The sequence below is a fragment of the Capricornis sumatraensis genome, chromosome 15, assembly GCF_032405125.1.
Source record: "Capricornis sumatraensis isolate serow.1 chromosome 15, serow.2, whole genome shotgun sequence".
Classification (NCBI taxonomy): Eukaryota; Metazoa; Chordata; class Mammalia; order Artiodactyla; family Bovidae; genus Capricornis; species Capricornis sumatraensis.
The window spans coordinates 51,235,002-51,259,543 of record NC_091083.1 but is presented as its reverse complement, the minus strand read 5'-3'; the positions used below and the strand labels follow the sequence as shown (position 1 = coordinate 51,259,543).

At 39.3% G+C, this 24,542-nt stretch overlaps 2 protein-coding genes across 4 annotated transcripts in view; one reads left to right on the top strand and one right to left on the bottom strand.

Moving 5' to 3' along the window:
* The window catches only part of MCM8 (minichromosome maintenance 8 homologous recombination repair factor), a 52,591-nt gene extending 42,614 nt beyond the window's left edge, over positions 1-9,977 (bottom strand). For all 3 annotated transcript variants that reach the window (XM_068987293.1, XM_068987295.1, XM_068987294.1), the window contains exons 1-6: positions 9,816-9,977; positions 9,473-9,569; positions 7,409-7,491; positions 6,860-7,009; positions 5,473-5,576; positions 4,501-4,699 (exon numbers count right to left, since the gene is read on the bottom strand). In XM_068987293.1, the coding sequence (XP_068843394.1) occupies positions 4,501-4,699; positions 5,473-5,576; positions 6,860-7,009; positions 7,409-7,491; positions 9,473-9,569; positions 9,816-9,977 (795 nt within the window). The remainder of the gene's footprint in view (positions 1-4,500; positions 4,700-5,472; positions 5,577-6,859; positions 7,010-7,408; positions 7,492-9,472; positions 9,570-9,815) is intronic.
* A 3,040-nt stretch (positions 9,978-13,017) lies between these two features.
* On the top strand, positions 13,018-24,020 carry TRMT6 (tRNA methyltransferase 6 non-catalytic subunit). The gene is made up of 11 exons (XM_068987456.1): positions 13,018-13,244; positions 15,964-16,091; positions 17,950-18,059; positions 18,612-18,703; positions 18,831-18,914; positions 19,183-19,307; positions 20,076-20,431; positions 20,814-20,899; positions 21,535-21,637; positions 21,729-21,815; positions 23,131-24,020. The coding sequence occupies exons 1-11, from the start codon at positions 13,117-13,119 to the stop codon at positions 23,320-23,322; spliced, it is 1,491 nt and encodes a 496-aa protein (XP_068843557.1). The 5' UTR covers positions 13,018-13,116; the 3' UTR covers positions 23,323-24,020.
* The last annotated feature ends 522 nt before the right edge of the window (positions 24,021-24,542 follow it).

Sequence of the window (24,542 nt, the reverse complement as noted above, 5' to 3'; positions counted from 1 at the left end):
CAAAACCAGCCCACACAGAAAGATGATATAGAGAAGAGATGCTGGCCAGCACCCAGCCACTCCAGTCCCTTGCTGTTCCATCCAGCTTCATAAGAGATCAGGACTTAGAAATATCAAGATAACCAGTTCTTCCAAACTCAACCTACAGAAACCATGTGAAATAATAAAATGATTGTTATTTTGAGTCACTATGGTGATTAGTTATGCAGCAATAGTGACTACAACAGAGACCACCTGGAACAACCATCTTTCGGATCACTTTGATTCACTTAAGTTCAGACACATGAATAACAAGTTAGCATTTCTACCTACTATATTATAGGGCATGGAAATACCTTGGTCAAATAATATTTACAGAAAATATCTGATTTAAATTAGGATTTAAATTATGGCCTTGCCACAGAATTCTCTGGTGATCTAGCAGTTAAGACTCTGTACTTTCACTCCAAGGTCTTGGGTCCAATCCCTGTTCGGGAAATTAAGATTCTACAAGCTGCATGGCATGGCCCCAAAAAGAAAGTTTAAGAAAAACCTGACCTCTCTGACCTAAAGGCAGTCCTGAATCTTAAGCCCAAATAGTAGATGCCACACATTTATCAACACTATTGATTATTCAGAACCAACAGCTGAACACATTCTGTTCTTCCTACAAGAGAAGGAAGCCTTAGGAATTTCAACTTGAGTAAAAATGTAATTAATGCTAAACTTATTAAAGTCTAAGGATGGTACAGGCAACTCTGGAAAAGAAAAATAGGTATGGCAAGTCTCCCTACCTTATTAAAAGTTTTGATAAGGTCATGTAAATAGGACCATGTAGATCTGGTATAGGAACGAAATACAAAACAGATTCATGTGTCTACAGGAGTACAGTGTACTACAGATGACATATTACACATCAGTAGAAACAGAAGGATTAATGTAGAAATGGTGACAATTGGGTTTTCACCTAAAAGAATAAAATTAGATCCTTAGCTTAATGCCATTCACAAAGTTAAATTTCAGATGGATGGAAGATCTAAATAGAAAATACAAGACTTAGAAGTACTGGAAGAAGAAAAACATGGCCTGAAAAGATACATGCATGTCAAGGTTCATTGCAGCACTGTTTACAATAGCTAAAACATGGAAGCAACCTAAACGTCCATTGACAGAGGAATGGATGCAAATGTGGTACATACATACAATGGAGTAGTACTCAGCCATTAAAAAGAATGAAATAAGGCCATTTGTAGCAACATAAACAGCCCTAAAGAGTGTCATACTGAGTGAAGTAAGTCAGACAAAAAAGGAAAAATATCACATGATACTCCTTACACATGGAATCTAAAAAGAAATGAAACAAATGAATTTACTTACAAAACAGAAAGAGACTCACAGACTTAGAAAACAAACTTATGGTTGCCAGGTGGAAGGGACAGTTAGGGACTTTGGGAAGGTCATGTACGCACTGCTGTATTTAAAATGAATAACCAAGAAAGACCTATTATATAGCACAGGGAACTCTGCTCAATGTTATGTGGCAGCCTGGATGGAAGGAGGGTTTGGGGGAGAATGGAGATGTGTGTGTATGGATGAGTCCCTTTGCTGTTCACCTGAAACTATCACAACATTGTGAATTGGCTATATGCCAATACAAAATGTTTTTGGTGTTAAAAAAAAGAATAAAATTAAATTTTAAATGTATTGGAAGAAAATGTAAGAACAATGCTTATAATGCTTGAGTGAGGGGCCCTTCTTAAACCATGCATAAAATGTAACAAAGGAAAAAGACTGATCAATTTAACCATGTCAAAATGTAAAACTCTAAAACAAAAAATGTACCACAAAGTTAAAGATAAACTAAAGACTGGTAGAAAATATCTATAATGTAGAAATCAAAGGGCATCTTCCCAACCCAGGGAGCGAACCCAGGTCTCCCACACTGCAGGTGATTCTTTACCAGCTGAGTCACAAGGAAGCCCAAAAATACTGGAATGGGTAGCCTATCCTTTCTCCAGTGGATCTTCCTGACCCAGCAATCAAACCAGGATCTCCTGCATTGCAGACAGATTCTCTACCAACTGAACTATGAGGGGACCCTGTTCAATATGTAAAATTCATAAAAACTTTTATCAATAACATAAACTGAAAAATGAACAGAAATTAAAACAAAATTCAATAAAGTAACCAAATGATCAATAAACATGTGAAAAGATGCTCAAATGTAACAGAAATCATAGACATTCACATTAAAAATGAAATACCGTTTTATACCCATCAGTCTGGCAAAATTTAAAATAAACAACAATACTAAGTGTTAATGAAAATATGGGGAAATTATAACAGCCTATGACACCCCCCTTATGGCAGAAAGTGAAGAGGAACTAAAAAGCCTCTTGATGAAAGTGAAAGTGGAGAGTGAAAAAGTTGGCTTAAAGCTCAACATTCAGAAAATGAAGATCATGGCATCTGGTCCCATCACTTCATGGGAAGTAGATGGGGAAACAGTGGAAACAGTGTCAGACTTTATTTTTTGGTGCTCCAAAATCACTGCAGATGGTGACTGCAGCCATCAAATTAAAAGACACTTACTCCTTGGAAGAAAAGTTGTGACCAACCTAGATAGCATATTGAAAAGCAGAGACAATTACTTTGCTGACTAAGGTCCGTCTAGTCAAGGCTATGGTTTTTCCTGTGGTCATGTATGGATGTGAGAGTTGGACTGTGAAGAGAGCTGAGCACTGAAGAATTGATGCTTTTGAACTGTGGTGTTGGAGAAGACTCTTGAGAGTCCCTTGGACTGCAAGGAGATCCAACCAGTCCATTCTGAAGGAGATCAGTCCTGGGTGTTCTTTGGAAGGAATGATGCTAAAGCTGAAACTCCAGTACTTTGGCTACCTCATGCGAAGAGTTGACTCATTGGAAAAGACCCTGATGCTAGGAGGGATTGGGGGCAGGAAGAGAAGGGGATGACAGAGGATGAGCTGGCTGGATGGCATCAATGACTCGATGGACATGAGTCTGAGTGAACTCCAGGAGTTGGTGACGGACAGGGAGGCCTGGCGTGCTGCGATTCATGGGGTCGCAAAGAGTCAGACACGACTGAGCGACTAAACTGAACTGAACTGAATACTACTAGAAGGGGTTTAAGTTGGGACCAACATTCTGGAAAGAAAGTACTTTGGCTACAGCCTAAAAAGTTAAAATTAAGCATATCATATAACTGAGGAATTCCTCTGCTAAGGAGACATGTATAAGAATGTTCTCAGCAGCATCATTTGTAACTGTGAAAAACTGGAAACAGCACCATGTCTGCCAGGAGAATGGATAAACAGTGACTATTCATTTACTCCACTCTGTAAATGAAAAGAATTAGATATGTATCAAGACAGGTATGAGGAGTGGGAGGGATCTATGTATACAAATAGCTGATGCATGATGTTGTACAGCAGAAACACAACCCTATAGAGCAATTGTACTCCAATAATAATAATAAAAAAAAAACAGGTAGAACTCCAAAATAACCAAGTGAAAAAAAGGTAGCAATTTGCTACCTTCAAAATATCACTTATGTAAACAAAACAAATCCTATACATATACATATATAATCAAATATGAAAATGTAGATTTGAAGAATACATGCTGATTTCAGAATAGTGGCTCCAGGGGTAGAACAAGTTTAATGGAACTGCAGAGAGAAACAAAGAGACTTTATGATACTTAACATTTTTTGTTAAAAAAATTAGCTAAATATTTGCCAGCTCATAATGGTGCTATACAGATATTAGTTACATTGTTCTATACATTTTTCTGTAGTTTTAAAAATCTATAGTTTAACAAAAAGAACACATCGCTTTCAAACAGCAAAATAAAGGGAAGAAAACAATACGTGTACCTATTAAGTCAAAATATAAAAAAATGAACAGAAAGAATACATGTTAACTTCAAGATAGTCGCTGTCTGTGGGAATGGGACAAGCAAGGGGTGAAAAACAGACTAAAGTTACACCAGTAATGCTTTATGTATCTTTCAAGGTATATCTGGTGCTGGCAAAATGTAAAAAGTGATGGGTAGAGATGTTCCATTTCTTTATTTTCTGTACCCTGCAGTATTTTATAATTTAAAAACCAAAAATAACAAAAGTAAGCTCTGTATTTAGAAACACTGGGAAATGGTTTCCATAAACTGATTTGTCTTCTTTATCAAGATAAAGAAAGAAGTAGTCGGGACTCCCCTGGTGGTCAATGGTTAAGAATTCGCCTTGCAATGCACAGGATGTGGGTTCGATTCCTAGTCAGGGAACTAAGATCCCACGTGCCGCAGGGCAACTAATAAGCCCATGCTCCGCAACTACTGAGCCTGCCGTGATCTGGAGCCTGCACTTCATGACACACTGCCATGCAATTCATGATGCAATAAAGATCTCGCATGCCGCAACTGCTGCAGCTAACTGATACAGCCAAATAAATGAATAAATAATATTTTTAAAAATAATGAAGTAGTTAAAGAACATGATATCACCTTTGTGGGAAGATTATATTTTCCATCTGGAAGAGAAAAACCCTGAATTTCTCCACATGCAGCGCAAAGAAAAGCCATCTTGGTACAAAGAGGCTTTGTATTACTGACTCGAACCACTGTTCCTCTCAGAGCAATGTATTTTCCATAGTAATTTGCTCGGACATTCTTCAGCTGTGTCAGCGGCTCATAATTATACACCCTAAAAACAAAAATAGGAACGTATTTACTATGAACTTACAGTGAGCAGAAAGTTGAGATTGTCTGTATTTTCACAAGTTCCTTTTAGAAGCAATTATGAAATTCCCAAACCATATCACCCCATATATCAGGAATTTTACAAGTATTAAATCATTCTTAAAAATAAAAGAAGTTAAATCTTCCCTTTTACTCTTGTCCCACTGGTTGTTCTCTATGGGAAAAGGAAAACATAATGCCAAAGGGGAAGTCTCAGATTCAGCAATTTTTGAGTTTCTAACTTCTTTTTCAAGCAGTATTAGGAAATGTCTTTTTTAAATTCTGGGGAAAAACAAAACAAAAATACCTGATGATCACCTTATTCACCTCTTCTAATGTGAATTTAAAATCTTGTAATACAATACAGATAAATTCAAGAAAAAAGTCCATTTGTTCTGTGTTTAATAGAAATCTAATAACGAACAAAATTTAATTACACCACTTAGTGTATTATAGGGATTATTAAATGTAAACAGCAGAGTCTTGATAGGCACATATCCAAAGTTAACACAAAAATTTGCAGGCTCACATATCAACTTATTTGGGCAGAAAAGGTTTATTTCTATCATGGTCTCTTTAAATTCAGCATGTTCACTCGGGTATGATAACCACTGAGTTAGCAATAAAGTCATATATCCTTTTTACTAATTTCTTTGACTTTATAAAATGAGGTTCTCATTCTTAAATAGGCTTCAGTGCCTGATTGTTATAATACTTTAATACCAGCAAATTCTTCACCTTGCGTGAATGTGTGGCACATTAACCACTGTTTCCCCGTTTCGAGACAATCCTTCTTGGGCTTGTAACTCAGCTGCATGCCTTTCGAGGTCCTTAGTTAATACCTGAACAAGATAGACATTTACTTAAGAGTTACTTAACAAGATATCCTCTTGAAGCAGAACTCTTTTACAGAGAATATGAAGTTTAGAATATAAACAGTTCAGAGAGATTAACAGAACTCTAACTGCCCTTTAAAATTATGATATTTAATTAAGATCAATTATTTTATAGTGGATTATGTTTTACCTGGGGTTTTGTTGTCCCTGGACTGACAGAAAGTCTGCTACTTTCTGTCTCAACTAAACCTACTATTAAAAGTCCTTACAGTAGCCCCCAAAGCTATACATTCTAGATGTATTCTGGTGAAAAAATATTTTCTACTTCTTCAAATTCAATGTTAAGATAAAGAAATAAAGATGACTTCTGAAATAACCAATACTTACTTTCTTGGCATTTGACATTAAGTAAAATAAAAATTTACCACCTACTTGTGTACAAAGCAGCATGCTGCCATGAAAAAAATGGCTCATCTCTGAAAAAAAATGGCTCATCTCTGAAAAAAATGAGATGTGAATACGCAGCTGTAATTGTTACCATAAAGGTATACAGACCAAAAAACTATATGAGTTTTGAAAAGGAGTCATGAAAAGGTTTCACAGAGTTATAACTAAGTTAGACCCAAGACATTTGTATATGTGAGGCAAGGGGCATTCTATGCCAAATGGACAGCACGTGTAAGAGGTGAAGGACTCGGAGAATCCTAGGGGGAGCTCAGTTTAGCTGGATGGTAGTAAATGGAGAGTGGGAAGAGAAGTTGAACTACGTTATGGAAGGCTTTCAATGCCACATAAAGGGTTTGGGTGTCATTTGGCAGGAAACAGTCACCATGGTTTCCAAGGACAAACCATGTTTTACCATGTATGGCAACCGTTAAGGAAAGATGAAAGAGACTGTAAAGATGGAAAAGAGGTGGATTTAAGAGACACTTTAGAAATAAAAGTGAAAGGATGTGGTAATTTAGATATGAACTAATGAACAAGAGGAGTCTGAGACAGTCAAGGTTCCCAGTCTTAGGTCACTATCAGTGTACACATTTTGTGATGAACCTTCGTAATGAACCCTCATTCAGATACCCTGACCTCCTCTGCTCTACGCCCAGTCCTCAATAACACTTTAAGACCCATTATAAAGCACCCCCACACATATGAAGTCTGCCTCTAACCAGACGGCAACCTTTCAGTTCTAGCAAAAGTCTGTTGGTAAAAATTAATAGTATATGAGAAGGTACTGTTACTGTGAAATCTTCCTTTGAAAGTTTAACAAAAGTCACAAAATAAACATTTACCTGATGTATTGCCAGACCCATGCAAGCCAGGATTTTTTCAGGTGTATCCCTTAATTCATTTGCTATATTTGGTATCAGTTTAGTTATTTCATCATCATTTGTCAGTTCTTTAAAATCCACCAAAATACTTCCCTTTCTTTCTATTTCATCCTATAAAATATTAAGATATGAAAATAATGATTGCTTTTTCAAAGTGAATTATCATGAGCATTCAATCACACACTATGAGAAAGCATATGATGTTAATATGGTGATAATAAGTATTCTATGTTTTGTGCCAAGCACAGTTCTAGTATTTAAAATTTATTAACTTACTTATGCCACTTAACAACCCTTTGAGGTAGGTATTAATACTATTATACTCTAATAATAGATGAGAAAACTAAGGCACAAAGAAAGTAATTCACCAATGTCCACACTGCTGATAAGTGGGAAGCTGGTAGCTGGGCCAAGGCAGTCCACTGTCTATATTACTAGCACCTCAAATACACTGCTCAATAAGATGACACATAAAGGTGGACTAGTAGCTCTGTTGTACAAGAACCTTACCTTATCATATAACTCAATACGCTCAGTGAAAAAACTTTCAAATGCTTCAATCTTCTCAATAAAAGGAATGCTGTCACTGTAAACTAATCCAACAAATATGACATCAGATTAATAGTAATCACAAATGTACAAGCATATTTTTCATGAAACAGAAGAAATTCTATTTATATACATGGTAGATGGCTTATAATCACTGTGCATTCTGATTACATTTAGATTAGAACTGGTATAAAATGTAAACTTAAGATTCTAAAACAAGTTCAGGTCTGCATAATCTGAAATGCAGACAGGAAGTAGCTCTAAAACCACCAATATCTGAAAATCTTTACAATGAAATGTGACACCTAGTAAGACCTACTAGTACAAATAGTTTAGCTGATAGAACCAAAGTTTAGCACACAGACTAAACTCTTATTTATTTGCAAAGAAAATCCTACTTGTCCAAATAGCCACTTGTCAAATCCCTTCCTGAGATCAGGGTAGGTAGGTTACAACTTGACTCCAGTCCCAAAACTGTAAAGTTACCTTCCACATGGTAAAGTTCTGTAACATTTTTGAGTCGGTCTCCCACAGATGATCAGTACTATGAAGGAGACTGGAGTTTGAAAGTACAACTGGCCAAAGGCTCCTTGTTCTGAGCTAACTGCTATGGAAATATTGCAGGTATTGGTGGCTAATGCAACAAAAGACACATCAACTATGAAACATAACATTTCTCATATGACAAAAAAAAAGAACACCTGACTCTTAATACGGAAAACATTTGTAAATTAGTTTCTTCATTCACAAAATGAATACTGGGTACGTGGTATGAAGCAAGCAGTGCAGTCTAGTGGGAGATCTAAGAAGCCCACAATACTATAAGACCATAGAAAAGACAGTTCTCCAAATCCATACACACAGATATATGAAATTAACTGATAAAGGAGATTCCTTAACTATGTTTAGCACACAGACTAAAAACTCTTATTTCTTTGCAAAGAAAATCCTACTAGTCCAAATAGCCACTTGTCAAATCCCTTCCTGAGATCAGGGTAGGTAGGTTGACTTTGTTGGTTGTTGTCTCTTGGTTCCAAGCCTATCTTTCTATTTTCCGCTGTGATTCTATTATCAAGATCTGCACAATACATTTCCCAGATTTCTGTAAAGTTCTGCCAATTAAAGGCAACTTTAGATATTGGCAGGAGGAAGGATAGGATGAAAGGAATTTATTGTTTCCAATTCTGTTCAGCGTTTCTCCAGATGTAGGGGATAGCTACAGTTCTAGCCCCCAGCTCCAAGCACCAACCATTCTCCTGCTAGAATTACCAGCAGCAACCAGCTTAATTCACCTCAGAGTCTAAGCACAGCTCTGAAAGATATTTCGCAGAGGTCCAAATACAGCTTTGTAGGGTGTCCCTCTAAGGCTGAAACCACAGCTATTCTGTGGCTCCTCCTTTGAATTCTTAGGTTCTGGAACCTCAGTATGCACGCATGCTCAGTTGCGTCCAACTTTTTGCAACCCCGTGGACTGCAGCCCGTAAGATTCCTCTGTCCATGGGATTATCCTGTCAAGAATACTGGAGTGGGTTGCCATTTCCTTCTCCAGGGGATCTTCCCACTCAGGGATCAAACCCACGTCTCATCCATCAGCAGGTGGATTCTTTACCACTAAGCCAACCAGGAAGTCCAACCCCAGCACTATTTATCTTTTGTTTCCTCAGTCAAAAGGTTGGTTGCTGTTTTCCAGAGTTAATACTATCCAGGAGTTTACCTTAATGTTCCCTTTTTGTTCTTTTAATCCTCTGTCTGTATACCCAATTCCCTGCATTAAATCCTCTTCTTGAAATAACTAGTGTGGGTTTGTTTTTCTGATACAAAAATGAAAAATAATGCTCCTGAAACATAATTTGTTTGGGTAAATCAAGATTAAAGAAAAGTATATATATATATAAATATATATATACACACACACATACACACACATATATATGTAAGCAGAATAAATTATAGTAATCTGAGATGTAGCATCTAAAGAAAGTTGAGAAAATAAGACTTATAGTACTTTAGCACTTTAAACTCTACCTTCAGAGAAATAGAGCTTCCACCCTTTATGTGGTATGAACTGATCCAATGTTGACTGCAGTTGCAAAGACTGTGGGGTTTGTTCTGAAAAAGCAAAAAAAATCCACAAAAACAAAATACTGGGTTAATAGAAAGATTTTTTTCTAATTTGCTTCCCCTTTTAATAAGACACTGACATGTTATTAACAAATACCTAAATTACAGGTTTCAGTAATTTTGTATATTAACTTCCAAATGTTACCTTTAAGGGTAACATCAAATAAAAGACAGACAAATTTGAATTAAACTGCTTTTCACAACAGGCATGAACAGATTCCTTCATGGAGGAGAAAAAAAAATTGAACTGTTGGCCTCTCTTACCAGGATGTTTTCCTGTGGCTTTATTCAGGTCAGGTCTGTGCTCTCTTCCTCTCCATTTTCCTGAGAAGCCCCCACCACCTCTTCCACTTTTCCAGCTTTGAAATCTTCCTTGTCCAAATCCTCTGCCTCTGTACTTTCCATTCATGTCTTTTAAAAGATAGAGAATAGGAAAGTCCTCATCAAAACTGTAGGGGAAACTGTGCTCCTAAAAATTTATTAACACAGTAAATAAGCAAAAATTAATATATATTCTAGTTTGAGACCAGCAAACAGGCTTGCGATGTTGCACAGAACGGTACAAACTCTAAAACACTCTGCAGTTACTCTTCTAATCCTCACCTCTTTTTGAGGTATACCACAGATGTTTAAACAAGTATACTGAATGCTTAAACCTTTTATTTTTATCATGGGATTACCATACTTGTTTTCAAGGGATTCCTACAATAGAAGTGAAAATAAGAGGTAATTAACTGTAAGATAACTTTGTAGTGTTGTGAGACTTATTACAGGACAGCACTGGCTGAACATTATCTTGAACTGTGACTTTAGGAATACATCATCATAGCTCCTTACAGTCAGTCCAGCAGTGTTCTATCTACTTTTATAAGAGACACATGGATATTCTTTAATTAATTTTTATTTTGGTCATTTGTTGTTGTTCAGTCACTCAGTGTGTCCGACTCTTTGCGACCCCATGAACTGTAGCACACCAGGCTTCCCCACCCTTCACCATCTCCCGGAGCTTGCTCAAATTCATGCTCATTGAGTTGGTGATGCCATCCAACCATCTCAATCTTTCCCAGCATCAGGGTCTTTTTCAGTGATTCAGTTCTTCGCATCAGGTAGCCAAAGTATTAGAGCTTCAGCTTTAGCATCAGTCCTTCCAATGAATATTCAGGACTGGTTTCCTTTAGGATTAACTGATTTGATCTTCCTGCTGTTCAAGGGACTTTCAAGAGTCTTCTCCATCACCACAGTTCAAAAGCATCAACTCTTCGACTGCTAAGCCTTCTTTATGGTCCAACTCTCACATCCATCCACTGGAAAAAATCATAGCTTTGACTACGGACCTTTTTCAGCAAAGTAATGTCTCTGCTTTATAATATGCCATCTAAGTTTGTCACAGCTTTGCCACACCACAAATCAAAAACTACAGTGAGCTATCACTTAACACCTGTCAGAATGGCTATTGTCAAAAACACAGCAAATTTATGTTGGGCAGGATGTGGAGAAAAGGGGATCTTAGTACACTGTTGGTAGGCATGTAAATTGGTGGTAGCAACTATGGAAAATAGTGTGGAGCTTCCTCAAGAAATTAAAAATAGAACTACCATATGATTCAACAATTTCACTCCAGAGTACAGGAAGAAAACAAAAACACTAATTTAAAAAGGAAAATACACCCCAACATTCACAGACACATTATTTACAACAGCTAAGATATGGAACAACCTAAACTGAATGGATAAAGATGTGGTATGTACACACACAATGAAACATTACTCAACTATGAAAAACAATTAAACTCTGCCATGTGCAACAAAATAGATAGACCTGGACAGTTTTATGCTTAGTGAAGTCAGAGACAGGTACTGTATATTTTCACTTATAAGTGGAGTCTAAAAAATAAAACAAAGTCTTCCCTGGTGATTCAGTGGTTAGGAATTTTGCCTCCACATGCCTTTGGGGCAACTAAGCCCATGTGCCACAAATTACTGAGCTCCAGCCAGGCAAATACTGAGGTGCAGGAGCCCTAGAGCCTGTGCTTTGTAACAAGAGAAGTCACTTCATTGAGAAGCCAGGGCACCGGTGCTGTGGTGGAAGCACTTAGACCAAGGTATTCCCTGAAGTATAACTTTAAGTGAAGTCTGATCTATAAAAATTTAAACATTATATTGTACACGTGAATCTAACATAACATTAAAATCAACTACACTTCAATTTTAAAAAGTTCCTATCCTAAGAATAAAAATAAGAATTTATTGTAACATAGACTGTAGGGCCGGAGAAGGCAATGGCACCTCACTCCAGTGCTCTTGCCTGGAAAATCCCATGGGCGGAGGAGCCTGGTAGGCTGCAGTCCATGTGGTCTCGAAGAGTCCGACACGACTGAACGACTTCATTTTCACTTTTCACTTTCATGCATTGAAGGGGAAATGGCAACCCACTCCAGTGTTCTTGCCTCCAGAGTCCCAGGGACGGGGGAGCCTGGTGGGCTGCCGTCTATGGGGTCGCACAGAGTCGGACATGCCTGAAGCGACTTGGCAGCAGCAGCAGACTGCATCCCAAGACAGCCTATCAGCATCTTTATTTGAAGCGTTTAATTAATAAATAAGTTAATAAATTCATGATGTTAAGGAACTAATAGGGCATTGATAATATACAGACCACGTCATATGTTAAGAAACTGAAGACCAGAGGAAATAAGAGAACTGATTAAGATCAAATTAGGTGACAGTACTGGGCTGGAACTTCGTCTCTGCAATTTTTAAGCTGAAGCGCTGCTTCCAAACGCTACCTGCAGCGTCTTTTACAAATGAGGTAATATGGTGAGAATAACTAGTAAAAATTCCAACACAAATCCAAGAGGTAGGACTGGAGAATGAGTAAAACCCACCGTCGGACTGCTATGCTTGGTTATATACGCCACTTCATTTACGTCTCCTCAAGACTAAGCTCTTACTTGCAAAGACAGAGGTCCCAAAACAGTTCACTGCTCGGCTGACTCTCCCCTCCTCTAGGGGGAAGGCAAGGCGGGGTGAGAAGAGACTCCGCGGTCCGAGCTCCTCAGGCGACTCTACCCAAGCCTCGCAGACTTTTCACCCTTAGCTCTCCTGACGTTCCGGCGCAGGACCGAGGCTTGTCTGTTGGAGCGGCTCGGGGACCTCAACTTCTCTACCTAGGCCGCATAGGTTAGCCGGAAAACATCCAGAGCAGGCAGCCACAACAGCGAGGCAAACCAAACTCTAGCTTTCCTAGTTCTTTTTTGGCGCTTCTGTGACGCAACTTCCACCTGAAGCCGCTCAGAGATGTGAGAGGCGGCATGGAGGACAGCCAATCAAGGAGATTAGCCAGACGGAAGCCGCGAGGCTCCCGGAAGCCCTCCCGAGGTTCTGACCGGAAAGCGGAAGCGGCACGCAGCACGTGGGGGCGTTGCCGGTCGGAGGGCTTTGCGTCCGTTTAGGTTTTTGGAGGTGAGCCTGCCGGCGGCAACGGCCTAGCGCCGGGGGCGGAGCGCGAGGAACTGGAGGGACGCTGCGGAGCTCTGAGACCCGCTGAGCATCATGGAGAGCTCTGAGGAGCAACCAGGCCCACAGCCACAGTATCCTGGGAATCACTGCATCCGCGACGGCGACTTCGTGGTGCTGAAACGGGAAGATGTGTTTAAAGCAGTGCAAGTCCAGCGGAGAAAGTAAGTCAGGTCTCTGGCCTTAGGAGTTCTCCGGCCCCACCTTCTAGGCATACTCTCTCACCGGGGTCCCATTCTTGGTTCTCTGGATTCTCAATCTTCTCCCTCGTTATCTCCTCTTGGATCTTTTCACTGAGGACTTAGCCCCCAGGATCCCATCCTTGGCCCTCGGGATCTCCCTCACGCCTCCTGTCTTCCAGCAGAGCCGTGACCTTATTCCTGGTCCTCTATCTTAAGTATCTTACTTAATCTTTCCAGAGTCCTTTCCCCATTCTAGGCCCTCGCTCGGGTTCCCCGCCCGTCTTCAGCAAGCCGCCCCGCCCCTCAGCCCCATTTCCCACGTCCTGGGGTTCTTTCCTCAGGTGTTGGGTTCTTCTCTCTTGCCTTCTCACAGAACCCACCCTTCACCCTCTAATCTCATCCTTGCCTCCCAGAACCCCCTCATCACTATTTTGTGTTCTTGAAACCAATACCTTTTCCCCTCCCAGAATTTCTGATTAGAAATGTGTGCTTGCTTCCAAGTACATAATTTTTGTAAAATGCTTATACTAGTTAAACTTCTAAATTTAAGTATAGCAGTACAGCAAACTCCTTAGGTTATAAGTTCGATGAATGATTCCACAGTTACACAGCTGTATAATGACTATACAGGTGAACTTTTGGTTTTTCTTTCTTGTATTGTTCTTTTAAGTTGCTTTATCATGAGATATGGTTGTTTGAATGTGGGTCTTAAAAACATACTCTTTTAGACTAGGCTTTTCATTCCCAAGGAGACAGCAACATCTTTATTTCTAAAAAGTATTCTTAAGACACATTTTGAAACACTTTTTATCAGTTTTCTTGGCAGAAGCATAGCATTAGTTTCCATTTTATTTAGAAAATGATTCTGAGTTCAACTGCATACCAGGGCAGTCTCTCCCTTCACTCTTTCCACAGGGCTGCACTCATCTGGTTGGGCAGAAGCAATCCTGGCTCTGTGAGCAGACTCTGCACATCTCACTCTTGCCCGTGTTCTTCTGACTAGGTCCTGCTTTCCTGACAGCAACCTCCTGTCAGGCCAGTCAGTTTGAGTGATGTACCCTTCTTTGCATATCAGATCGGCTGCCAGAGGGTAAACCCAACCCAGCTCAAACCCAGTGTTTCACTAGCACTGGACTACTCAAAGGATGAGGGAGGGGATGGTGCACAATCTAGTCTGAGCTGAGTTTCAGCTTCTCTGAGGGGATTCATGTCCACAAATATTTTGAGTGTCTGTTATGTGTCAGTCACTGAGGACCCAGCAAAGAACATGAATTGGCCTTGTCTGAATACTTAGGATCTTGGAGAAATTCACTGAGATGATTCTAGTGAGGAGACTTAATGAAGATGTGACACATACACATAGAGAGTTATGGAAAGGTTTAGAGCACCAGTGAGACTTGTGATGCTTCCAGGGGTCTAGAGTGATGAAGCCTTTGGCCAGGGTGATGTGATGCCATCTGATTCTGTCGTAGTCAGCCTCTGAGGGCACACAGAAAGAGAAGCTGGGGGATGAGGCACAAAAACTAGTCAGTACACGTCTTTCAGACTTCAGTGGGCCGGGTCCTGAAGCTAAACAGACTTCCTGAGATCCATTTGTTCTTTGTTGGGTAGACTGTGTCATGCAGTGGAAAGAACCAGGCTTTGGGTTCAGGCAGACTTGGATTTAAATCCCAGCTCCTATGTAACTGCATCTTGGGCAAGACACTTTTCCTGAGCTTCAAGATTGCCCATCTGGAAAGAGCTATGTCCAGGAGGACTGAATTGAGAATTAAATCCAAAAGTGTGAACCATCTGGCACATACTACCTAACCTCTGATCAACACTCAGCAGGTGTTATTTCTCTTCTTTTGAAAGGAAATGTTTTTTTGGCTTTTGAGGGATTTCCTTTTTAAATTGTGCTGGGCTTCAGTCATGTCCGACTCTTTGCAACCCTATGGACTGTAGCCTGCCAGGCTCCTCTGTCCATGGGATTCTCCAGGCAGGAATACTGGAGTAGGGTGCCATTTCCTTCTCCAGGGGATCTTCCCCACCTAGGGATCAAACCAGTGTCTCTTAAGTCTCCTGCATTGGCAGGGTGGGTTTACCACTACTGCCACCTGGGAAGCAAAATCTGGGTAGTGGGAAAAGCTAAAATTGCCTGGGCCTCAGTAGAGCATTGTCAGTGTTAGGCATCCCTTACAAATGTGTAAATTGTCAGTAATGTTTACAGGCAAATATAATTTCGTTTTACTGGATAATTTTTAAAGAAAATGGCCATTTAGGCCAGAGAATTTGTTAAATCCGTGTCATCTCCATGATTGTTCAGTTTTGAGGTTTTTCTTGTGTTCAAGAGGTGTCACAGAATGTGTGTTAGTGTCACGGCAATCTTGGCAACACTTTATGCTACTCAGGAAATCTGAAATATGCAAATTTGGACATCCTGTCAAACAGTGCAAATTGGAGCCAGACCAGTGCCTCAGAAAAATAATGTCTTTTGTCCCTGTTTCTCATTCCAAATTCTTTGTTTTTGTGCCTTGTTTGTTAATTTTATCTGTCTGCCCGTAGCCCAGTTCTCTTTCGTTCATTTGTCAGTTCATGGTCAAAGCTAATGCTGCCGATTATCCTTTAGGGAGAGTGATTATGAAGTAAACTAGGTCAAATATATTTTTCCTAAATTGAGTGCAGATGAGATTCAGCTTATTGATTGCATTTTTCCCCCCAGGAAAGTAACTTTTGAAAAACAGTGGTTCTATCTGGATAACGTCATTGGCCATAGTTATGGAACCACATTTGAAGTGACCAATGGAGGAAGTCTTCAGCCTAAGAAGAAGAAAGAAGAGCCTACTTCAGGTGCACTATACTACTTAGGATGAGTGAAACAGATGCTCTTGAGCTGTCCAGTCAGAAACCTGTCAACCTGAATTAATTCTGAAATGCTAGCCCAGGCTTTTCCCAAAAGAATCTGAACTCACAATCTGAGAACTGTAGCTCAGTAGAATGAATTAGGGTCTGCTTTTGGCTTTGAGATATCCTGGGTTCTGACTCCAGCCCATCATTAACCAGCCCTCTAACCTTGGGCCAGATATTTAATCCTATGAATCCTTCCAACTTCAGTGTAAGAGCAGATGTAGAGCCCTGTTGGTGTCTTTTGAGGTAGTTAGCATATAGGGAAGAGGATAAGATGTCAGGTTTTTAATTCAACTGACTAGGTTTAAGTTCCAGCTTCATCACTTACCTTGTAACCTTGAGCTAGTTATTTGGTTTCTCTAAGTTTTATCTGTAAAATAGGACCATAACATATGCTTAATGACCAAGCTATAGTGAGTATTCAATCATATGACACATAGAAAGTTCTTAACAATGCCTTGCCTGTTAAAGTAACAGCCCCATGGGTTTAGTAGTAGTATTAAATTGAATGCTTAAATTTTTATTAAAATAAGTATACTTAAAATATTTTCTTAATAAAGTTATTATTAAAATCGTATAATTAAAATACTATTGAAATTCTGGTTCAAACCACTTTATTAAATATTTTTTAAATATTACTTATAAATATTCATATTTTTATTAACCATCAAATACATTCCAGGAATGATTAAGCACTGCAGTTACAGCAGTTTGTTAGATAGACCATCCCATAAAATTTATTTAGCAGTGAAAGTGTTAGTCACTCAGTCGTGTCTGACTCTTTGCAACCCTATGGACTGTGGAATTCTCCAGGTAAGAATACTATAGTGGGTTGCCATTTCTTCCTCCAGAGGACCTTCCCAACCCAGGGATTGAACCTGGGTCTCCCACATTGAGGGCAGATTCCTTACCATCTGAGCCACCAGGGATGCCCACTTAGCAGTGGGAAATGCCAAAAAAAATAGACAAGCAAACAGCATAATTTCAGGTGGTGATGTGTGCTACGCAGATGATGGAGCAGGGAGGTGTACAGAAGGCTGATTGAATGAGGTAAGACTTGGCTAAGATGGTGAGCTCAGCTCTGAGTAATATAAGGAGGATCCACCCACTTGGAAACATTGCAAGAGCATTCCAGGTGGAAGGAGCAGCAAATGCCAAATTCCAGCATGGTGACCACGCTGCTGTGTCTGAGGAACACGAGGAAGTGGAGTGACTGAGTACAGGGCTTGAGAAATGAGACCTGAAAAGGTAGCCGGGTACCAAATCATGTATAACCTTGAAGGTCACCTTTAAATTGCTACAGGAAGTCGTTGTGTGGTTTTGTGTGTTGGAATAGATGAGCCAGTTTGCATTTTAAAAAGAACTCTGCTCTCCAGGTGGACTGTTAGGGGGCAAAAGTGGAAGCAAGAATATGAGTGAAAGGCTTGGGCTAGTTGTGACAAGAAAGAATAGCGGATTGGGATGGGGCCAGTGGAATTCATTGGAAAAGACCCTGAGGCTGAGAAAGATTTAAGGCTAAAGAAGAAGAGGGCAGCACAGGATGAGATGGTTAGATAGCATCACTGACTTAATGGACATGAATTTGAGCAAACTCTGGGAGATAGTAGAGGACAGAGGAACCTGGTGAGTACAGTCCATGGGGTCACAAAGAGTCTGACATGACTTAGCAACTGAACAACAAGTAGAACTGAAAGGCCAAGTTTAAGTGGCTGATGGGCTGGATATAGATATAAACTTAGCAGAAGAAAGATTTTTAAATAATTTCAGATCATATATGTCATAGAGCAATTTTCTTCCTTAGAAACCAAAGAAGCGGGCACTGATAATCGAAATATAATTGATGATGGAAAATCTCAGAAACTTACTCAAGATGACATAAAAGCTTTAAAGGATAAAGGCATTAAAGGCGAGGTAAAATTCAAAGGATTTTTTGTTTTGTTTTCATTTGTTATTTAGGAAATTGCTTGCCTTTTAAAGCAGACTTTTCCTAAGGTAAGATGTAAAAATACAGTACATTTCTATTAAAAATAGCTTGAAGTGTTTATGCAATTCAGTATATCAAAGATTTTGTTTCTTATAGGCAGGAATGTAAGTGAATGATGTTACTAATATTGTTAGCAAAAGGAAATTTGATAACTTATTGCATCTTAGAGCTTGACTTTGTTCATTTTCAATAATGTTTTCAGCCAGTGTCTTCAGGACTGACAGTGTACTTTACCTCTTTTCTCCCTAAATTGTATATGTCTGTTCTTTTACTTTGATTTAAATGGAATTATAAGGTACTAATATTTTAATACAAATTCTGGATAGTGTATAAAAATACTAAGTTCATCCATTTGGACTTCTGTGGAAAAGGGCCTGGAGAATCAGACTTTTGGATACATTCTGTGGTAAGAAACCTTTGAAGTTATCTGTGCTGTGAAAATAAAGTTTCAGGAAATCTGCTTGCTCCTTTTCTTATAGGAAATAGTTCAGCAATTAATTGAAAATAGTACAACATTCCGAGACAAGACAGAATTTGCTCAAGATAAATATATAAAAAAGAAGAAAAAGAAGTAAGTAATTATGCTTTTAAAAGGATGGAAATAAAAAATATTTTTATAGATTTATAAAATGTATTATTTAAATAAAATATTTTTTAACTAGCTTTTTAAAACTGATGTTCTGTTTTTCTTCCCCTAGATATGAAGCCATGATTACTGTTGTGAAGCCGTCCACCCGTATTCTTTCAGTTATGTATTATGCAAGAGAACCTGGAAAAATTAAGTACGCTTTGTTTCCTTTCAAAAGTATAATTGGGGGAAAATATATCTTTAAGAAAGTCATGATTTTAAATAAAATGAAAATCTTGCTCATCTGCATAAAGTATCCTCCTACTTCATAAATTGTAAGTCCTTTTTTACTATTGCCTCCAAAGCAATCAATAATCTTATCAACATCATTTTTATGAAACAAACAAAACTTGAAAAATGATGGTTAAAATAGAACACTTTGCTTAGCGAAAAAAATGAATACATTATTCTTTTTTCCTTAGCCACATGAGATATGATACACTCGCCCAGATGTTGACATTGGGAAATATCCGTGCTGGCAATAAAATGATTGTGATGGAGACGTGTGCTGGCTTGGTGCTGGGTGCAATGATGGAACGAATGGGAGGTAAGATTTAATGTTTTCATGTTCATTAAAACCCTACCATGATTTGAGTAGAGGGGTCTAAAAAAATTCAAACTCATGGAAAGTGAGGTTGAGTTACTGGAAGTTAATGAAATGACTTGGGTGTGCCTGCACAGCTCCATTCTCTGGGAGCTTCCTCCACAGTCCTCATCTCCCAGCCTGAGCTGTGTTGGCATCCGCAGTGGCAGTGTCCTTTCCAGCTTCCGTGTCAGTGCGGGTGGTTCTGAAGGCTGTGACTGGCTAGGACTTCAGGACAGTGACTTCAGTAAACTCTTGGGTAGCTGGTGCTCATTTTATTGCCCTGAATTGAGGGGAGGGGATAGGGTGGGAAGAATACTAGGTATGTATTCTATCCTAGAAGAAAACAGCACAGCCTGAATTGCCTATCCTTTCTCTGACCCTGTTGAAGATAAGAACTTTTAACTGCCTGTTTAAAGATTGGCCCAGAGGGAAGCTGAGAGCCAGTCACCAATCATGTGACATACAAATTTGTAGGCTCACAGGGTTTTACTGTGGTGTCAATGGGGGTATGCTTCTTTAAGACTTCCTGTGTACCTATTAGGAATTGTGTTACCACCATTGGGAAGATACATAGAGTCCAGATGAACCTCCCTGAGGAGCTGCATCATCTTCAACCTCTGAACAGCATAAAGCAGAGAAACTTTCACTCTCCATAGCATGACATACCCTGAGGGCTGCATAGTCAAGTCTCCTCCATTAAACAGATGTCTGTTTCTTTTATCTTTTCAGGTTTTGGCTCCATTATTCAGCTGTACCCTGGAGGTGGACCTGTTCGGGCAGCAACAGCATGTTTTGGTTTTCCAAAATCTTTCCTCAGTGGTCTTTATGAATTCCCCCTCAACAAAGTGGACAGTCTCTTAAATGGAACATTTTCTGCTGAGATGTTGTCTTCAGAGCCAAAAGACAATGCTTCAGTTGAAGAAAGTAACGGCACACTGGAGGAAAAACAGACTTCTGAACAAGAGAATGAAGATAGCGTAGCAGAGGCCCCAGAGAGCAATCACCCAGAACAAGAAAGAATGGAAATTGTCTCTCAAGATCCAGACTATAAGGAGCCTAAAGACAGTGGAAGTAAAAAGGATTATGTAAGAATGTTAAGAGTTCCCCCTACCCTCATAATGCTTTCCCCAAGGCTTCAGTTAACTTCTTGTAAGCCTTGAGATTTGATTTGACTTTAAGAGCATCAGCTCCCAAGATAATAAATATCAAAACAGAGAAAGAGTGTATGTGAGTATATCCATGTGTGATTTCATCTTTGGGATGGAACTTTAGGATACAGAAGCATTATATAGGTAGCTCCATGGTGGTTTTATAACAGCAGGGCTCTTATGTATTTTCAACTTCCCTATAAATGATCTCCCTCTCTTGCTTTAGTTCAAGTTGATAATTATTGTTAAAATGTTTGGATAGACTAGTATTTCCAAAAACCTGACTCAGTATGTTGGTGTCTTGTTTTTCTTCTTGAAGATTCAGGAAAAGCAGAGGAGGCAAGAAGAGCAGAAGAAAAGACATTTAGAGGCTGCTGCTCTGCTGAGTGAAAGAAACGCAGATGGGTGCGTTGATGAAAGATCACAGGCGATGTCTTGGTGTTCAAGGGCTCTGCTTCAGGCAGATTAGCACTCTCTGCTTATCTGCTTGGTTGTAGTGGGAACAAGTATGATGATTCTGTCTTGGATTTGTAAAGAAAGGAGACTGCATCTGGCAGGGGTGGGAAATTGATTATGCTGATTTCAGAGTTTTAAAAGAAATTGAAATTTCTCCATTGATAACACATGATCAGATGGGGCTTTGTAGTCCCACTAGCTGCAGGTTGGTGGGGCATTCCAGTTGATGTGATACTGGCTAAAGGCAAGGGCTAAGGAAAGCCTGACGGGAGAGGTAGATTTGGGTATCTACAAAGCCAGTATTACAATGTTGGATTTGTTTCCAGATTTCTTTTATTTTTAATCAAGAATGTCATTAAATTCCACTTTGAGTTGCCAAGCACCATGAGAGTTGATAATCCAATTTGTGTTTCTTAGAAAGTAATAGTTCATGATTTTACTGTTTGGGATCTCTAGAATATTATATTTAAAACTCTTCCTTGTGTGAGTCATGCAAATAAATATCTGAATATTTTAGATGCATTTTAAAACCTGTGCTCTACCTTGGAACATAGAGAAATAATTTGTCTCACATTTACTTGCAGGTTAATTGTAGCTAGTCGTTTCCATCCCACTCCACTGCTGCTGTCTTTGCTGGACTTTGTGGCTCCTTCAAGGCCATTCGTGGTCTACTGTCAGTATAAAGAGGTAATACTGAAATGGAATGGACTGGAATTCTTACATCTAAACATTGCAGCCCTCAAAATAATTATTAATAGAACTCTGTTTATGCCTTTAGCCTCTGTTGGAGTGCTACACAAAACTTCGGGAAAGAGGAGGGGTCATCAACCTCAGGCTGTCTGAAACTTGGCTCAGAAATTATCAGGTATGTACATGTTCTTACAGCCAGTCCCTGGGAGCTACTCTTCTGGGTTGCCAGCTCTGCACAGTAGTGCCGAAAACTGGGGATCTCCCTATTTCTATCTACAGAGATGAAAGAGTCTTATGTCTGTAACTCAAAGTGCTCTGATCTTTCCTGACCCTTTTTTCTTTTATCATGTCATGGTCAGCAACTGAAGTCCAGAGACACTTAAAATGCAGACAACTGTGCTTATGTTTCCCCAAGGTTTTAAGGGCACCGTACAGTGAATAACTGATAATAGCAAAATTCCTCAGCTAACAAGAAGGTGACCCTTTCCTCTTTGCTGGGATGTCTTTGCAGCAAGTGTTCAGGATTTCCTGGTGGAGTCTATAAGTTCAGGTTCTCTGAAAGGTAGAAGTGTAAGAGAATTATTGGAGAAACACCTTTGAAAGATAAAGAGAGAGGGAGCAGGATTAGGCAGGGAGCGTTGCTAGACCATCATGCAGGTCTGATGCCTATAACAGAGTTGGAGGACAAAGGGGGAGGAAGGGCTTGCGTGCTGCTCTGAGAAAGTCTCAGGATGATGAGGAACCCCAGAGCAGAGATTGCCCACTAGAGGAGTGCAGTATTGGACAGTTGTAGTACCCGTGCTCAACTATCAACTTGGAATAACCCATAGCCTCCATATGTGTGACTCTCAAATGCACACATCTTAAAGGAGCAGCAGCTAGAAGCTTTCTGTTGCTTCACCTCACAGCCAGTTCCCTCTTAGAGATCTGGGGTGAGGGAGGGGGACACCTCCATGACTGTCGTAGGCTCTGCTTCGCTTCCTGGACATCTTCCTTAATCCAGGATACTCTGCAGACATGGAAAACCCTGCACGTCATAGTAGTCATCTTATTTAGTTCTAGAAACAGGAGAAAAGAATTTTTGACAAGAGTTAACAGGGTGTTGGAGAAGGAAGGCTCTGGCTATATGTCTATAGCTACTTCTCCAAGGACCCAGCTCTGCTGTTGACCATGAAGCTTTCTGGAGCCAAGAGGGAGAAAGCCAGGCCCAGAGCACTACACAAACCAGTTGCCCTTTTACCTCCAGAAACTTGCTTCAGGTTTAAGAGAAATTATTTCACTTATATTTTTCAAAGAAAATCACTCAAATCAATTTCTGTACTTTTATCTGCATTATTATGTGAAAGAAGGACCTCCTTAGGCATAGGTCTAATTAAATTGTTCTCTCTTCAAGAGAATCTATGTCATTTAAATTCTGATTTCTGGCATGTGTATTGTTAGCATGGCCTTATCTGCTTAGAGAAACATGAATGTCTTTCTGTCTTGATTAGGTTTTGCCAGATCGAAGTCATCCCAAACTACTGATGAGCGGAGGTGGAGGGTACCTTCTCTCAGGCTTCACTGTTGCCATGGACAACCTTAAAGCAGACCCCAGTCTCAAATCTAGCACCAGCACTTTAGAATCTCACAAGACTGAAGAGCCAGCAGCTAAAAAACGGAAATGCCCAGAATCTGACTCTTAACCTTTTAAAAATTGCTTTGATTTTTGTTCTCAGACATTATACAGTTAGTAAGTAAACCTTAAATGCCATTACTAATTGTGTTTTCATATCCTAAGAATAAGAACGTGTTTATACACCTGTTCCCAGGAAGGACAAGTAAGCCTTTTGTCCACCTCTGACATAGCTAGGTTTGGACTGTCAAAACCTTGAGCCAAAATACCTAAACCTGGGGTAAGCAGTGGTCTGGTATATGGCCAATTCTGTTTATTTCACAAAAATCCTTTAAGTACTTTCAGTACTCTGTGCAAATTTCTTGAGAATTTAGAGATAAAAGAAATATATTTATACAAAATTTTGTTTATAGGTTAAGCTAAGTGGAATAACACACCATCAGTGAAACTTGGGTACTATAAAGAAGGAGTTTGTGCAAGAAATTTCCTCTCTTCATTACGTTCTCTTCAACCTAAGCAATATGAATGTGTGTGAGATTTACAGTACCAAAAATGTCCATCCTTTTCCTTTCAATGGAATAAACTTTTAAAAAATATTTTACTATTTTAATAGTTGATGACCTGGAAAAACTCTTGAGTATTTATTTTATTGCTGTTTTTGTGAGTAGGTGTAGTAGGGTACTTCTTTGCATTAATTTGCCAAACCTCTCATTCTTTTGTTCAAAATAAAGTGACTAGAATTTTTATGTACTATTAAAGGAAGCAAATGGTTTTTTCTCTCCCCAGAGACTTATGGAGATAGATAGATACATATATGTGAATGTTGGTATATGCACATATATATATTTATGTACACATACATGCACATGGAGACAGAGAGAATGCACTGATATATGAACTATAGCAAAGTTTAGTGCAGGGCTTAGACCAGTCCTCATTGCATTAGTGTCACTCCTTGTCAAATGTATTTTAAAGTGCCTTTTTTGGTGATTATTAATGCTGGTTTGTTGAGCTGTGGCATGACTGGGGTTAGCCTTTCTAAGCTCTGAAAAAAAATGTAATCAAATTATTTTGGTCATCTGCTGCAGCCAAGAAAAAATGTTTAGAGGAAGTCAAGGCTCTTGTCCACTGATAATCTGAGTCTTGCTCATTAAACATGTTCATCATGTATGTTGTTAATGTCATTATAGAATAGATGTGGATCATCCAGCAAGGAGCATCTCAAAAGAAAAAAAGATTGCTCTTCCTAATGTACTATTCTAAAAATGGCCAGTTGTGATTACCAACAAG